This window comes from Cynoglossus semilaevis, chromosome 11 (genome assembly GCF_000523025.1).
Source record: "Cynoglossus semilaevis isolate Cse_v1.0 chromosome 11, Cse_v1.0, whole genome shotgun sequence".
Taxonomy (NCBI): Eukaryota; Metazoa; Chordata; class Actinopteri; order Pleuronectiformes; family Cynoglossidae; genus Cynoglossus; species Cynoglossus semilaevis.
Window position 1 is genome coordinate 8,673,996 of NC_024317.1, and position 16,503 is coordinate 8,690,498.

Consider the following 16,503-nt stretch of genomic DNA (forward strand, 5'->3'; position numbering starts at 1 on the left):
AGGGGTTCTTGGCACCTTGGGGGTCCAGGAAAGTACTTCATGGGACAATCAGGGGGCAAATAAATGGAGCATAGCTTGTATGCATGATAATTAAGCACAAGAAAAGTTGCTTTGCAATGAATTAAACACAAAAGGTTTTTCAATTCACCTTCATTTTGGTCATCAACTGAATCGGTCAATAGAAATACATGTAAAATTAAAAAGCAGAATTTGACCTGGCTACACATTGTTTTGTATTGTCCAACAAGTCGAATAACGCAGACTTGGTTTCCAATAACAGCCAGAAGCCAGAAATTAATTAACACATTGTTTCTAAACTCTAACATTTGTCTGCAATTACTTGATTGAAAATAACACTTTAAACTTTCGGTATTACATCAAATGTAATCCCAAAAGTACATTACCATGTAGGTAGCCTACAGCGAAGTGTAAAATGACAAGTGTAAACAATCCACCAATCCAATACACTGTACACTACAATTCGAATATGAAATGCAAAATAACAACACTCGTTTCTAAATGACATTATTGGACCCAGGTTCTTATAAAATATAATTTTGTATGACGTATAACGTTGGGGGTTCTTGCTCCATCAATCTCTCAGTTTGAAGACCCCTACTCTAATGGAGCGCGCTGCTGTGATCAGCCAATGACGTGAGCGGCGGGGAAACACTACAGGGACACAGAGACATGGCAGCATGAATAGAGGCAGGCAGTGAACAAGGGGGGAGGAACGGAGGGAGGGAGCTCCTAGGCCCGGGTAGGCTACGGGAAAATGAGGTAGAGGCGGAGTCTCTCTCTCTCTCTCTCTTCCAGAGAGTTTGCATCTGTGTGTGTTTCCTCGCTCACTCCTCCTCCTTTATAACCACCCCACCCCCACCGCTGCCGCCCCCCCCTCTCTTTCGCTCCTCTGCCCGCCCCTGAGTCTGGAGCAGCAGCAGCAGTAGCGACAGCAGCAGTGGAGCTTCACTGCCCTCTCCTCGCCTTCACAGTGCGGGAATACAGCAGCGGAGAACAGAATGGACACGGAAGGGAGCCAGAGCAGCCTGTCCTCCGGCACGGACAACTCCCCCCACGACCCCTGGTAACGGCCTCAGCTTTGCCGCTGTCTCGCTGCCTCTGAGCTCGGCCCCCGGTCTGAGTTCACCTTGGACTTTAGTGGAGTTCGGTGCGGGGAAGCGAGCGGAGACAAAAGACAAGCACGTTGCCTGTGTGTTAGTGTATGTGTGTGCTTGTGTGTATGAGAGAGAGAGAGAGAGAGAGAGAGAGAGAGTGTGTCTGTGTATAGTCTCTATTTGCGTGTGTTTGTCTGTGTGTGTGTGTGGGATGGAGGAGACAGAGACGCACCGCTGCTTTCCGCCTCTTCCCCTCGTTTGTTTATTTATCTCTCTTTTCCTCCAGGATGCCACATTGTAACTTCTCATCCATCCTCTCTGGAAGATCCTCTCTCTCTCTCTCCCTCTTCGTCCTCACTCCCCCTGTTTCCATGTGTCTCTCTATCTCTCCCTCTCTCTCTATCCCTCCTCTAGGGGATTATAACGGCCCGACTGGCCGATTGGTGACTTCGCCAACATGGCCGATGCTTTCTTCTTACTTTATTGACGCTATATTGACACATATGCACTCTCTATGTGTCTATATACTGCCTCATCTCCTTCCGTCCCTCCTCCTTCCTCCCTGTGTCCTCCCGTCCTCTATGGAGGTGTGTGTGTGTGTGTTCAAGTGCGTGTGTGTTATTATTATCTGGGTGACTTACAACAGCTTCTCTTTCTCCCATTCAGCAAAATGTTCATCGGGGGTCTGAGTTGGCAGACAACACAAGGTGAGCTGCTGCTGCTGCTACTGTCCCGCACCACACTTCCACCAGTCGAAATGAAATCCTCCCCGTTTATCGTTGTTTTAGTTTGCCTGTCTGTGTGGCTCTGTATCCCACACATTTGCTGCACTGTTTGCGTTTCAAAGTTAAGGATAATAAGCCATCGAACGCACTTAAATCAAAGCCTTGCATTCACCGAGGACCAGCCTCCACGCATGGAGATTACGGCTGTGAATGCATGCGAACGCGACGACTTTGTCATGGGTCACGATTAATCAAACAAAAGTGTCGTAATGTGGACAAAAGTTGGGTTCATACAGCCGACTGTTCCTGCTTCATTGTCGATCACTGCTCTACATCCGTTCGTTTCTCCTCAGAGTCGTGCGCACAAACCCGACACGCGTGGATACACTTTATTTTCGTTGTTTTTTTACCCGGTTGCTGGCGTTGTGGCTAAACAGCCATCGCGACACCAAAGTGTCCGTGTTTGTCCCGCGGGGCCTATGTGGGCCGTTTGGGCCACATCAGAGAGTCAGATCTGCGTGAAGCTGGAGAACGGACGCAAACGCAACGTGGTCCGGCCCGACCCCATTGTCTCTGTCTCCAGCCACAGCACATCACCTCTGCCGGGGCCTGCTGTGGGACACACATACATAGATTTTCGACCTCTTTCTTTAACCCTCTAACGCTTGGTGTTTATTTTGCAGAGGGCTTGAAGGAGTACTTCTGTAAATTTGGCGAGGTGAAGGAGTGCATGGTGATGCGAGATCCCGTTACCAAGCGGTCGAGGTAAGAAGGAGGCGTGTGCGCTCTGCTGTCCTATCACTGGATGCCTCCTCATACTCTGCCATGCTGTGCTCTTTTCCACGACACTTTGTGTGTGTGTGTGTGTGTTTGAACTCCAATTTCAATGCTTGAATTGTATGTTTCTGTGTGTGTGTGTATGTGTGTTTGCAGGGGTTTCGGGTTTGTAACATACGCAGAACAAGCCGGTGTGGAGAAGGTTTTGGCGCAAAACAGACACGAGTTAGATTCCAAAACGGTGAGTTGAGCTGGTTGTTCCACTAAACCTGTCACGGATAACTTTTTTTTTGTTTTTTACTACTGTTCGCCTCCTTACTGCTGTGGCTGGTAAAGTTGAGGAGGGCAGTTGTGGAGCAGTTCTCTCCTCCTCCTCCCCCTCTCTCTCTTTGCTCATTTCCCCCTGCAAATCCCGGTTCAGGGCGCCAACATGAAAGCGTTCTTTCTTGGTCTTCATTGCCATGGTTACCTGGGGGACCTGAATAGGGTAAAAGCCCCTGCAAAACCCTTACAGGGGTTTTTTTTTTACAGAGAACTCACAACTTTCTCTCCCTTCTTCTTCTTCTTTTTTCCCCCTCACGTTGAATAAAGAAATTAGCAGCAGTAGTTTGAGGTATGCCAACTGTCAGTGTAAACAGTTTGAGAAAAGGAAACAGTTGAGGCTGTGGCTGCCACTCTGATGTCAGAGAAAGTCTGTGATGTTCACATGGGTTTATTTTAGGTCAGGTTGATATGCCCAGAGTTGCTATCTCTATGTAATTTTATATCCTAATTATAAGATTTGTCACTATAGAGTGTATTTTCTGTGTTATTACCATGTTTTGTTGTGGAAAGTTAGCAAAAAAAAAAAAAGATGTGTGAATCGTCCTTAGCAACCAAATATAGGCTAAACAAACACCGTTTTAAGTAGTCATTTTAGTTATTATATATATATAATATATTACTACTGTTTTAAGTAGTCATTTTATTATATATATATAATATATTACTACTTCTCTACTCATTATATTACTTTTTCTACTCATCTAGGTCAAAGCATTTTCCACAAGTAATACACAAATTAGGATGCCAGGCTAGCAGTATAGCTAAATATTGTGCAAATGCTGTGTTGCTCTTCAGTGCTTTGGTTAAAAATACCTTCCATTGTAAAATGTAAAACTATAAATTCAGTTTAGTGAAATTTCAAATTACCCAAAACTGGTAGGCCTAGCAGAACTTTACTTTGTTATAACATGACATTTAAAAAAAGGAGACAATAGTCTCCCTGTGACTCGGCTAAGCTATGGTAATCCTGCTAACCCCTGTCCTGCTTTTTAGACTTTGGGTTTTAGCAGCAGCTGTGTTTCTTTTTGAGTTGCATTAATTAATAAAACTCTGTCTATGTTTCAGTAGTCACTGTTTCCACTCAGAAATAGTCTGTCAACTTGTTAATGAAAGGAAAAAGATTTTACAAGTGCTGATAAAAACATTGCCGCTTATTTGATGTGACTAATGGAAATAAAGAGGGTAATTTGGTTTTTGTTCAAGATTTACTACACCTCGATGAAAAAAGTTAAGTTGTTTGTATTTAATATTCATCTCAAAATTTTTATCTTTTTGCTGTAATTTAATGGACACATTTTGAAATGAACAGAGGACAGTTGTGCACGTTGCTATATTTATGTTAGGGAAAATACACTGACATTGGTGTCAGCGGGACAGACACTAAGTGACAGACATGTGGAAGCTTGCATTCATCCATTTTCAAGCTACAGGTCTTTCATAAAATATAGTTCATAAAATATTTTTTTTGCTTATTGTTTAGCTTTCCTCCTCCATTTTCTCCTCCTCCCTCATTGGTTGGTTGAATTGCACTTTATATGATCGTCTTGATCTGAGTTTAAAAACAATAATTATAAAAAAAAATTACAGGGTCACACATCGTACTTTTGTAGTTCAGCTGCATATCCTACAAAGAGTTAAGCACACGTGTTAATCCCTGTTGTTTGTAGTGTGGCCGTGGAGTCAAAGCTAATGTCTTTGATTTAAATTTCTATGGATGTGTGGATGCTGTTGTCTTGGTCATGTAGATGTGCTGTAGGAATTGTGAGGGGATTGGTGGGTGTGTTCTTATCAGCCTGTCAACTTTCCTACACACCACTCAAACACAGCTACACACATGCAAATACACACTAGGATTACTGGAGAGTGAAAAATGGGTTGCACAGAAAGGCAGCAGAAGCCCAAGGGTGCACAGAGGTAGAGGTGGTTAGTTGTTGGAGCCAGCCTGTTGCCCGGGGTGATGCCAGTCACAGGAGACAGCGCTGTGACTGCACAGCCTGATGGGATTTAGGTCTCCATAACAACTTCTCTGCTAGTTTGCATTAACTTAAGGCACTGGGCACAAGCTGTGACACACACAATAATATTGCAATGTCACGACATTCACACTTGTTTGTGTCTGCTTTATTCAGCTATTATCTGTGTTTCGATTTGTTTGGGGCGGTAATTAATATGAATAAATAAAATATTTTCTTTTCAACTAAGAGGCTGAATTAAAAAAATAAATAATTTTTTTCCTTAGAAATCCATTTGATTGCCAGTATTTGACTGCGTTAGATCCTAGATTTTCTTAAAGAAATTCCCCGCAACCCTATAGTGCCAGACCTGTTCTGCTTGACTTTTACTATTAAAGAGTTAATGAGCACCGACTATTAGACCTTGCAGTTTTAGTGGTCCATTTATTTCAGATTTGTTGTACATTTTTATTGTCTTACATAGGAAATGTAAGCTATCCTTTGTGATTTTGTGATATGTTATGGCTTATGACATCAACACCTGAAATGAAATAACTAAAAGAATAATTAAATGGTTCTTGAAAATAAGCATAGGAAAATCGAGGCTGCCCACTTGACTTTTTCTTTATTTTTCTTAGTCAGTAGATTTATTTGTGGAACAGGTATTTTCCCCTAAACACACAGAAAACAGGGAGAAACAAATAGGTATTAAAGTAAATGTGGCAGGGCATCTATGAATGACTAATAATGTCTATAATGGTATTGAGAGATAAATAGGGGCCATTACCAGTATTTTATTAGAGGTCTGATTTTGATTTCAGGTTACTTTGAAACCTTTTGGGTTCCTAGGGACTTCACTTTGCAACTCCAGTCTATAATGGAATCGGCAGAATACATTACTTTATATAGTTTACTGGTGTGCTCAAACTTAATTGCTGCTGTGCTATGCTCCTTGTACTGTTTGTGGGTTCAAGTCTGGGGAGCAGATAGTTAGCGATCCAGTGTCACTAAGACCATCTAGTAATAACACAGACAAATTCATGCCACCTCTCTGTTTCTTTTACGTGCTGTGTGTTTTTTCTTCAAGTGAAAGGCACGTGGGAAGATGAGTGTGGGAATGGTGATAAACCTTTTCACCCAAAGGTGACTCATCAATTGGGTGTTTTTCATTTATGAAATGTAGTATATTGTAGTTGGCATAAACTGTTTTTGAATCCTATATTTTCAATTGATTTTAAGTTAAACTATTACAATGCTTTATTTGTCTGTAAGGTTGGTGAACACTCACTGTAAACAAGAGGGATTTGACAGGTATTTAATAGTATTTTACAGTGTTGACCTTAAATATTTTATATGTATTTGCAGTTAAAGAATTCTGCTAAACAGCGGCAGTTTTTTTTTTATTATGATGCGAGTGTTGCTGCCAGGAATTGCTCGGTGTTTTCTATTATCTTGCAAATAATTCTATGACTGTGAAGTGTTGTAAAGTGTACAATGTTGCTTAGTGAGTCATATTAGGGTCTTAAAAAAAGGCACACCTGGAGTCCTGGAGCGTCACACCATGGTGGTGTGTGTATGTTGTGAGATGTGAGCGCTAGTTTGGAGACAGAGGCTCAGCTCGGCAGGCCACTGGTGGAGATAGGCGTTGCCCTATTATAAACCAAAATACAGCTTTAGGCTAAACAATATTTAATGCTAACAACTAAAAACACAGCTTTGGTTGCTCAGTTTGTAGTGGTTTGACAGAGTTTAGACCAGTGAGCCATACTGTGCCATTTCTCTAACCAGGCATTTTGAAGCAAAAGGTATGATTGCCATTTTATCATTTTGCTGAGATTTTTATTTTAATATTTTAAAATATGACAATGTGATTTGTGCAAATGACATATTGTGTTATAACTTTCAGCTGTCTCTGTAATTGCTCGAATCCAATTTTAGTGTTTTTTAACTTTTAGCTGTCTCTGTAATTGCTCGAATCCAATTTACCCGCACATTTCACTGAATAACCAGTGGAAAATGGAAGGACATGGTGCTGCGGCAGTTCGACTCATTTTCAGCTGTAGTCTCTATTAGGAAACACAATTTCAATTTCAGGTAGAAAAGTCTTTAAAAGGTTTATTTTTTTCAATTGAAATAATTATGTCACAGCTGCAATTGATAAAATACCAAATTGTGTGACAGTGCCCTTAAATACTTTTTTTTATTATAAAACTTGCTTAGCTTTGTATGACTAGTATCAATATCTGTGTATCATTTTCATTTGCTTAAGGGATTTTTTTCTTAACCACTATTATTTTCACATTTTTAGAGCCTTTTGTTTCAGCATCACACACCCATTTTACCGGATGAGCAGGACATACCATAATAGACTTTGGGCTCTGTATTCTTTTGGTCTTTACATGCTGAGCCGTTACCTAATGAAAAAATAATTCACAACTTAACTATAACTAGGAAAAAAAAGAGGAGCGCTTTAATAATAACAGGGAAGCTGGGCTGTGACTGTATTAACTTGTGAAAAGACCATTTGACTGTTTCCACCTGAGATTGTTCTATCCACACTCAGCAAACCTGCTGTAATTGTTGAAAAAAATTAGCATCATAATTACTGTGTCATACCTGTAAAAAACAAACAAACAAATAAACACAACAAACGTAAGGCTGTCTTTTGTTTCGAGAGGGAGAGAGCTGTTATTGGGGTTTGTTGTTTTGGTTGGAGGTCAGATTTCCTGTTAGGACAAAGTCTAGCCTTAGGGCAGTGGTGTGCTGTTATATTTCTTTGGAAAGAGAAAAAGGGCACAAATGGTATTTGTTTGCTCGGAGGAATACTTTACTGGAACGAGCTATGGGAAGGAAAACAAAGATGAGAAAAATATCTCAAACAAGACATTTTCATTTATTCAGTTGCATTAACTGAAGGTATTTTTAGTGCTGGAATATTGTAAATACCTGGTAGTTCTAAAGGATGGATTGTTTTTATACCTTTTGGTTTGGAAAAAAAAAAGGTCTGGCCAAAACATTGGACCAGTTGCAGGCTTTATTTATTCTCAGATGGTTTGTGTAATAAATGTGAATTTAATGTTGTTTGAAAGTACAAAAATAAAACATTAAACACACAAACAGACTAACCAGAGATGCCCTTTAATAGTGTGTCATAGCAGGTGGTAACCGCTGTTTTCTTGGCACAGTTGTTTGTGTAGGTGCAATCTTGCTAATATAGGCTCTTTCATCTATAGCCACACACTGAAACAGCATATGTTAGCATCTGCCTCTGTGGGCCTTTGGCACCACTGTTTGCCAGTGTTGACTGTCACGGCCTCTGTTGGTCTAACACCTGGTTACTGGAGAGGTTTGTTGCTTTCAGGAGCTCCCTTAGTAGTGGCTGTAGATAAGCCTTTAATGCTGACATGGACAAAACTGGAGTGGGGGGATGGAGGAGGAGAAGGTGGAGAGAGAGAGGGCAGCTCCTGTGCTGTAATTAGTATGGATCTGAAAAAGCAGCTAATCGGATTGGAGGAGGCAAACTGGATTGGGCTTCCGAGGTCCATGTGCGACCTCAGATCCTGGGATAACGACTGGACCGGCTCTGAAGGTGGACACACAGTGCTCTCGTTGTGCTACATGTGCACAAACTCGCCCCACTCTGGCGCCATCACTGCACTAAGCTGCCCTAGTGTGGTGCTCCAGCCAGGTTACAAGCAGTGGTAGAGTGGGGTTGCATTTGGTGTCTATGGGGGGTTGGGGGGTGGTCCTCATTAGTGGGCTTCGTTAACTAATTACTGTGCCATTGTTCAGTGGTGCTGATTGACCCTGCTGGCCTTAGCCCAAACTGAGTCTCTCTCCACTATGGGTGCATGCATTGACATGCCAACTCCTTTTGTCTCCTCTTGTGTTTATAGCTTTTTGTTATGCCTATATTGATTATACTGCCATAATAGAGCAGACTCTAGCGCCTGTTTTAATCATCCCCTGTACCATTTTGTTGCAATAATATAGTGGCATTTTGGCCAAAGTGAACCAGAACGCTGTTCATTTGTGATTTATGACATTATAGTGATGATTTTGCAATGAGTTTTGAAGAGCTGCATATGTGTATGTTTGAATATGGCCCCATACGCTAGATGACATAATTGCATACAGTATATGTGTCACATGCAGGGGTTCATTATGTGGGTTCAGGCTTGTGAGAGTGCATGGATGTATGCATGTATGTATGCATGCATGCCTGTGGGGGTAGCACAGGAGCCCCAGTTCCTCTACGGACCCATCTGTTTTGTACTCTTTGTCCTGTTAATTAATGGAATCAGAGGGGCTGCCTGCTGGGACGGCCCCACTGCACCGCTAGGCTGGACAGGCCCACTTTCTCATGGGCTCTCCCTGTATTACAAATTAATGTCTTTTATATCCTCCCTGTGCTTTTTGTATCTAGGCGTTTTCTTTCTATCTATCTATCTATCTATCTATCTATCTATCTATCTATCTATCGCCACTGACTTTATTCTATTTTTTATTTCTGTTTTCCAGTTGTAACTGGCGGACGTGCTGGGCCACGTGAGGTGACTATTGGTGGTAGATTAGTTCTCAAAAGCTAAACCACTAAAATCATATTGTAGGATCTGCTGTCACTTAGCTGCTTAGATACAGCCGAGGTTGGATGTCATGAAGCAGGACGTTAGTCAGACCACTTCGTGAACACTCAGTCATAACTCTCCTCCTACCAACCCAAGAGGGTTGATTTCTGTCTTCTTCCTGGACGGTCATTATGCCTATTTCTGAGTACAAAGAGTATATTTTTCTCCGGTCTGACTAAGTGTTACTTTGCAGAGCTGCTTCTCAAACGTTAAGCCTCTCTGTCCACCTATGTCTGAGTGTTTTACGAACAATGTCCTGGCTACGTCGTTTTACTCTTTGCTTTGTGGCCTGTCTCTTTACCTCGGCGCTAATCTGCCAGTCTGATAGATGCTTAGTTTTCATTAGATATTGTCTTTCTCTGGGGACAGTGAAATGTAGAAATTAGGCTTGATGTACTTTGGTTCTTTCCTGGAGTGGAATGGATTTTTTAACTGCATGGCATGACTGTAGATGTTGTAGCAGAATTTCAAGTTTTACATTTAGTCTAACTTAGTCTAGATTCTTACCTGAAAGCTGTAAAACAGAAGTTCTTTGCAAGTAGGTGTAGTATTGATGGATACTGTTACATGTTGTTATACCTGTACATGTTACATTTTCAGCCCATTTACAATTTCCTTCATTAGTGTATGACATTTATATTCCTGATTCTACAACACTGTCATATAATAGCAATTACATTATTTAATTGACATTTAATAGACATTGTGAAACAATATTTTTAAATAAAAATAAAAAAAGTTCTAAATGGAGTTTTGAAGAGACACTGTGAAGAACAACAGTATTCTGTATTTGTAAACAAATATCACATAGCCCTTCTTTTTCAATTAATTATGATTGAGTTTGATGCTTCTGTTTACTGTGTTGAGTGTGTCAGTACAATGTTATTCTTTTTAAGAAATCGAAACTTTAGGTACACCCACGTTTGTTGCATAAACTTACAACAATTTAAACAATTTTAAAACCTTGCATTTATAATCTCATCTTTAATAACCTTAGGACTGTGTTCTGGGAAAGAACAATATTTTATTTGGTGACGAATTACTTACAAAAGTAATTCTCCTTCATGGCTCAGCTTTGCTAAGCCAAACTAATCCTGGTACCCCCCACCTTCTGCCCACCGTCATCACCGCCACCCATTCCATTTTTTGGTTTCTAACACCACCAGATATTTACTGTGACCCAATAACCGAGAGGATTATTATTCTTCAACATATTTATTGAATTTCTACAACCTACACCTTTTAAGAAATTCTTCATCTCTTTATAAGATACTAGAAAGCACAGTCATTACAAAGCCTTGCATGTTTGTTCATTTGCACAGATATTTTTTGTGGGGTTGAATATATCGCTCTGGTTACTGCGAGGATTGGTACGTGACTGCAGCCTTGTGTCAGATGTTTGAGTTCTCTCACTGCTGTCACTTGCAGCTCGTGGTCTGTGTCTCTGCCACATAATCGCTTCAGGGCAGCTCCTGCTCTCTAGTCCTGTTAAAACAGTTAAAGGCAGGTGGGCTGACCTGAACAACGGCGGCTGACACTTCTTCCATTCATAGAGCAAACGGAACTGCCATGTACGTGTGTGCCATCCAAGGGACCTCACGATTCGATTTGATTACAATTCAGGATGCTACGATTCGATTATTCAACAATTATCATAATATTAATGATCAATGCATCTTTTTTTCCCCATTCAGAGTTTTTCCCTCCTCACTTTGTGGCTACTTTATAGTTTTTCACAAGGTATATTTGTTAGTATTCATTAATTAAGCTAACTAAACAAATGTGTCTCCATTATGTTTTATTCATGTCAAATCAACAAATGATCCAACAGGAACCATGGAACCAACAGGAAAAAAGTGTACCTGTAGCAACAGCCTATACAACAAAAAGCTGCTCTTATACACAACGAGCAAACTGCAAACTGTCAAAAGCAAACTTTTCCAAAAATAAAATTGAACCCTATATAATTGTAATTTGTAAAAAAAAAAATTTGGTCATTATTTTCAGCCAAAAAGTAAAGGCAAACAATAATTAGTTATGAGGATGTGTAGCAGCATGCTGGTGACTATGTCATTGTGTTGTGCTACAGAGGTCACTGCAGCTTCTTTACCCTCTGACGTACTGCAGCTTTTTTCTTCTTCTTATATTTAAGCCTTAAATAAATGCAGAATCTAATAGCAATAGCACAGGGTGACTGTTATGTGCAGAGCGAAAAAGAAACAGCTGCACCTGCACTTGTTATTTACAGTACTGTGTCTTTTGCTACCTCATCTGTTTGGTCTCTGTTGAAGGGTGAAAACCAAGAGGTACATACTGTACGTCACTGCGCTGCTAACTGCACAGCGTGAAGCCACACATATATTCAGTTACATTTGGCCCATTAAGCACAGATCCAGTCCGTAAACGCCACGTTGCCACTGTTTGTGTGTGCTCCGTTGTTGCACAGCTGTTGTCGATAGTCACCGGTGGCTTTGCGCGTCCCTGTCGCCATTGTCTTTGTGCTCGGACCAGCTGGAGGTGACATGACTCTTCACGTCTTTGTGTCCCACTTCAAGGTGCAGAGTCCTTCTGCCATCCTTTCCAAGGACGCCGCAGCTGCGTCTTAGTTACACAGAGCTGAGCAGCAGCAGCGGTAAATCTGTGGCACTTAAAAGGTCCTCTTAGGATATCTGGAGGTTTGTCATCAGTCACCGGGAGTCATAATAGGAAAGGGATGAAAGGATTGCTTGTATATTGAGTCAATGCCCTCCTTTGAATAGTGTATGTTGATCAGATTCTAAGTGGCCATTCCTGGCCATTTGATAGGCCCCTTTGAGTTGCCAATATCAATTCAACACCCCTGACATTGGCGATGTACAGCATGAGGGGTGAGGCTTCACACATCCAATTATTAGAACAAAGATGAAAGCATAAGTCCATAATACACTACAAGGTCCTGTGACCTAAAATCATCTCTCTTGTCATCTGAGGTGTGAGCAACACTAGATTCCACACAAATTTGAAATGCCATGGCTTTGCATATTTAGCATTATTAAAGGCCAGCTCCTTCAAAACTCATTTGCTTCCATGTTTATTTGTAACCTTGACCGCTGCTTAGACATTTCACTGTGGAGCAGTATGGATCATGCAAATTTGGAAAATCTAATGGCCACTGTTTGGATTAGCACCAAAAAAAAAAAAAAACCACCACATTTGTGTATCTAAATTATAGTCAGAATAATAAGTTCTCAGTCTGAATTTGACACTGTCTTGCTCGTGGCCAAACCACATTTAGTTATGTCTCAATTTTCTATGTATTAATTCACTTCCCGCTGTGTGTTTAGTTCTCTATGCATGTTTGTGTGACTAGTGTGTTTGGATTTTGCGGGGATTGCGTGTACAAGGGTCTACTATACATACCAGGGAAGATTTGCATAGGCTCTATATTTGGAGCCACAGGCCTTCAAATGGTTTAGACTTAAAGGCTCAGTGTTGCAACTAATTCTGGTTTGTTAACAGTGTGATAATTCACAGATGCCCACAGGGAAACTCACTTTGCTCTAGCACAGGATCAACTACTCACAAACCCAGAGCGGGCAGTGATTGAGTGTCTTTGTTAGAGAAAGAGTGAACCCTCAGGTCTCAGTAGACAGTACTTGATTTTCACTTTAACCCTTTCTAACTACGGCCACCTATGTTCTCATTACCTAACGTTTGATTTCACTTTGGCACTATCACTGTTGATGTGTGCTCAAAAGTCTGCATTTCTAAAAAGTGAAGCGTCAGGGAACAGAGTATTTACATGTAGTTTCATGTCTGCGTGTAGGGCTGACAAATAGTACTGCTCACAAATCCTTGATGCAGTCTGATTTGATATCTGATGTTGTTGTTGGACAGTAAACCAGATTAGACGTTAAACATAAGTGGAGTGTAGAGTGCAACGCTGAAAGCATAGGGTACATTTCTTTGTCTGATAATTCATATTTTTCCTGATACATACGCAGTATATTTTAATGCACAGCCCGTATAATTTATGCAGTTGGATGTGTTACAATGCTTTATGGTCATTTCGGTATTTCATTATCCCATAAAATGTACAAGTGTTGCCAAGTTTGTGTCAGAGCAGAGTTAGCAGCACTGGTACAGAAATTCATATGGAAAGAGAAGGAATATTTCTGTTACTTTGAATTTAAGATCCAAGTGTAAAATTCGTATTTGTTTTGACCTGGTGCAAAAATTGTTAGACTGTAGGGTTGACAAATAAATGGCAGTAAATACTAGCTATTAAAATCACAACTTCTGCTCTATTCTAATGTATGCTTTTTTAAATTTGTAATGACATAGTAATGCGATTATCACAGTTCATCACTCCCAGTGCAAACAGAAAATGAGAATCACATTAAGGCCTTATGAAGTATGGTTGTCATTATCAATGCTGTGTTTTCAATAATTCTTTTTGACTTGGTTTTTTTTTTTTTTTACATCTATGCTATTTTAACCCTTTCTTGTTTGATCTCTATTTTTACAGATTGACCCAAAAGTGGCGTTTCCTCGTCGAGCCCAGCCTAAGGTAAATATACCCTGAAGGTGAAAACGCAAAGTGAAGAATAGAGATGATGTCATGATTCAGCCCAGTACTTAGCCTCTGGTTAGCTGGGATTATAGTGGTGTGGAAGAGGTGCGGCAATATCGCTGTCCAGTCTGTCAGTGCGACCTCACACTCCAACTGTACCACATACCCCACCTCCGTCCTGGGACCTGGACTATGAGCAGCCAACATCTTCCACAGACACAAATAAACAAGCATTCTTGTTCATGTCCTTGCACGAATGCATCTGAGAATAATAACACATGCTCTTCTCACCTGTATACACACCCACACACACACATGCAAAACTTTTACCTGCAACAGACTGAAACACTTAAACTGAGATGGATCAGAGGAACTTAAAGCACAAACATTTGAGAAAAACACAAACAAAACAAACAGCAGGTCTCTTTATCACAGGCATCTACTCTGGTTAATGCAATTAGTGGTAAACGACCCCCCCCCACCTTCTTCTTCTCCTTTACTAGCTGGTGACCAGGACAAAGAAGATCTTTGTCGGAGGGCTGTCAGTCAATACCACCATTGAGGATGTGAAGCAATACTTTGACCAGTTTGGAAAGGTAAACTCACTTCTGGCCAAGTCTGTATGTTTTGATTACACCTTGCATCCAGCCTCTGTCTTTGGCTTTTCATGTTTTTTTTTCTTGTTGTTATCCCTGGGGTTTAATCATTGTGAGTTAACATGGCTACTATAGTGTTCTGTGTTGCTGTGCATTAACACATTACAAAAAAACAAAACACTAATTATGCTCAATTCTTAACCCCGATCAACACATTGCAACAACACATTACTCTTTTTGTTACTTACAACAATCAGTCTCCTTAAGATTTCAAATAGAGATATGCTAAACTGTGTTCGTCAGTGTGTGCTGCCCTTGATTCAATTTGCATACTGTATCCATTGCTTCAGTTTGCTTTTTTAAACCACTCTGTCTTTCATCCTTCGCATGTACAATTCTGGAGCAGAGATAAAATACACAGCTGAAGGCGGCGGAGCGTTCTCGAGAGGCCATTTTAAGTTAATAACTCTATAAAAGCTTGTTTCTGCTGTTCAAATATGTCAGCAAATATGTCAGTTATAATAGCAGTCAGTGGAGTTGGACATGGTTTGGTGAACTGTTTGTTGGCACAGCCTGCTCAGGGTTTCCCCGTGCTTTAAGTGAAAGTCATTTAGCATTGACACACTGCTGCAGTTAATTTAGGCAAGGTTCTTCAACACTTTAACCTAAAATCGAACACTGACTTCAGTAAAGTAGACGTTGTTGTTGCAGTAAAACCATTCAAAAATAAGCGCGGGACACAACTCAACATTCCTCTGTCTTCATGACGCTGTGGCTCGTTGACTCTAACGGACCTGATTTGTACTTTGTCTCTCATGAACCTCCTGGTTAGATTAAAAAAAAACACATTAGTCTGTGTTACAGTGTAACTGTAACTTCATCACTCAGGTTGGACATCTGTTCTCCGGCCAAAAATCAACTCAGTGGGGGGCCCCTGTAGGCGCGGGCCTCTGGGCGGTCGAACACACTCCCCTTTGTGATCTTCTCTTTCATTTTGCAGAGTTTGGATCTGCTTATGTTGGCTTTACTATAAAATTAGCTGCTGATAATTTAGTAAATTATTTATTTTCCAGGATCAATGTTATTTTTCCTCTAATTTGTCCAACACTCTCAGAAGTTTAATTATTTTCACAAGTTAATTTGCTCACATTTTAAAGAAGGACACAGACTAGTTCCTGGTGCTGTCCTCACGTTGAAGCTGACTGTGTTGCGGCCATTTCTGTTTGTGCAGTCATTTCTAATTAGACCCAATTTCATTAAAATCCATCAGGATATGTCCGCCAACCCACTGAATGCTATTGAGTATGACTGGAAAACAAGTAACTGTGGTTGAAACCCCCTTCTCTAATGTAGCTTACATAGATGAGAGTTTATTTCATGCCCACTGCCCGTGACATTTCCTAGAACAGATTTAGAGATGTCACTCTTTCACACAGTGTGATTTAGTCCTTGTCATTTAAGTCAAAAGGTACATAATGTGCTAAATTGTGGAAAGCAGTGGGAAAAAGGGCAGATGTTAACAGTAAAAGTCAACACTGTAAAAAGTAGTAAAAGAAAAGGAAATAACTTCTTGGGTGTTTGACAGTGAAATCATTAGTTTGTTACTTAATCTCTTTTGGTTTTTTTTTGCCACATTTCCGCTCAAATCTTGGGGATTTTAGCTTCTGTATTTTGTCCTCTTCTGCTGCTTTGAATGAAATTTGGTGAAAGGCAAACCCATGCTGTGGGGACAGATGAGTGGCCAGAGAGAGGGAGGAAGAAAAAAAAGCAGCAAGAGGTGGGAATGAGTTGTCGGAGTATTGGATGTGACTGTGAGGGAACACGTGCTCGTTAT

The 16,503-nt window shown here is 40.7% G+C and overlaps 1 protein-coding gene across 1 annotated transcript in view; it reads left to right on the forward strand.

Annotated features, from left to right (window-relative positions):
* Positions 1 to 335: 335 nt before the first annotated feature.
* Positions 336 to 16,503, forward strand: part of LOC103386225 (RNA-binding protein Musashi homolog 1) — a 24,207-nt gene continuing 8,039 nt past the window's right edge. Inside the window, exons 1-6 of the mRNA XM_008320402.3 lie at positions 336 to 1,084; positions 1,782 to 1,822; positions 2,524 to 2,605; positions 2,774 to 2,858; positions 14,029 to 14,070; positions 14,577 to 14,669. Coding sequence (XP_008318624.1) covers positions 1,020 to 1,084; positions 1,782 to 1,822; positions 2,524 to 2,605; positions 2,774 to 2,858; positions 14,029 to 14,070; positions 14,577 to 14,669 — 408 coding nt within the window. The 5' untranslated portion in view covers positions 336 to 1,019. The remainder of the gene's footprint in view (positions 1,085 to 1,781; positions 1,823 to 2,523; positions 2,606 to 2,773; positions 2,859 to 14,028; positions 14,071 to 14,576; positions 14,670 to 16,503) is intronic.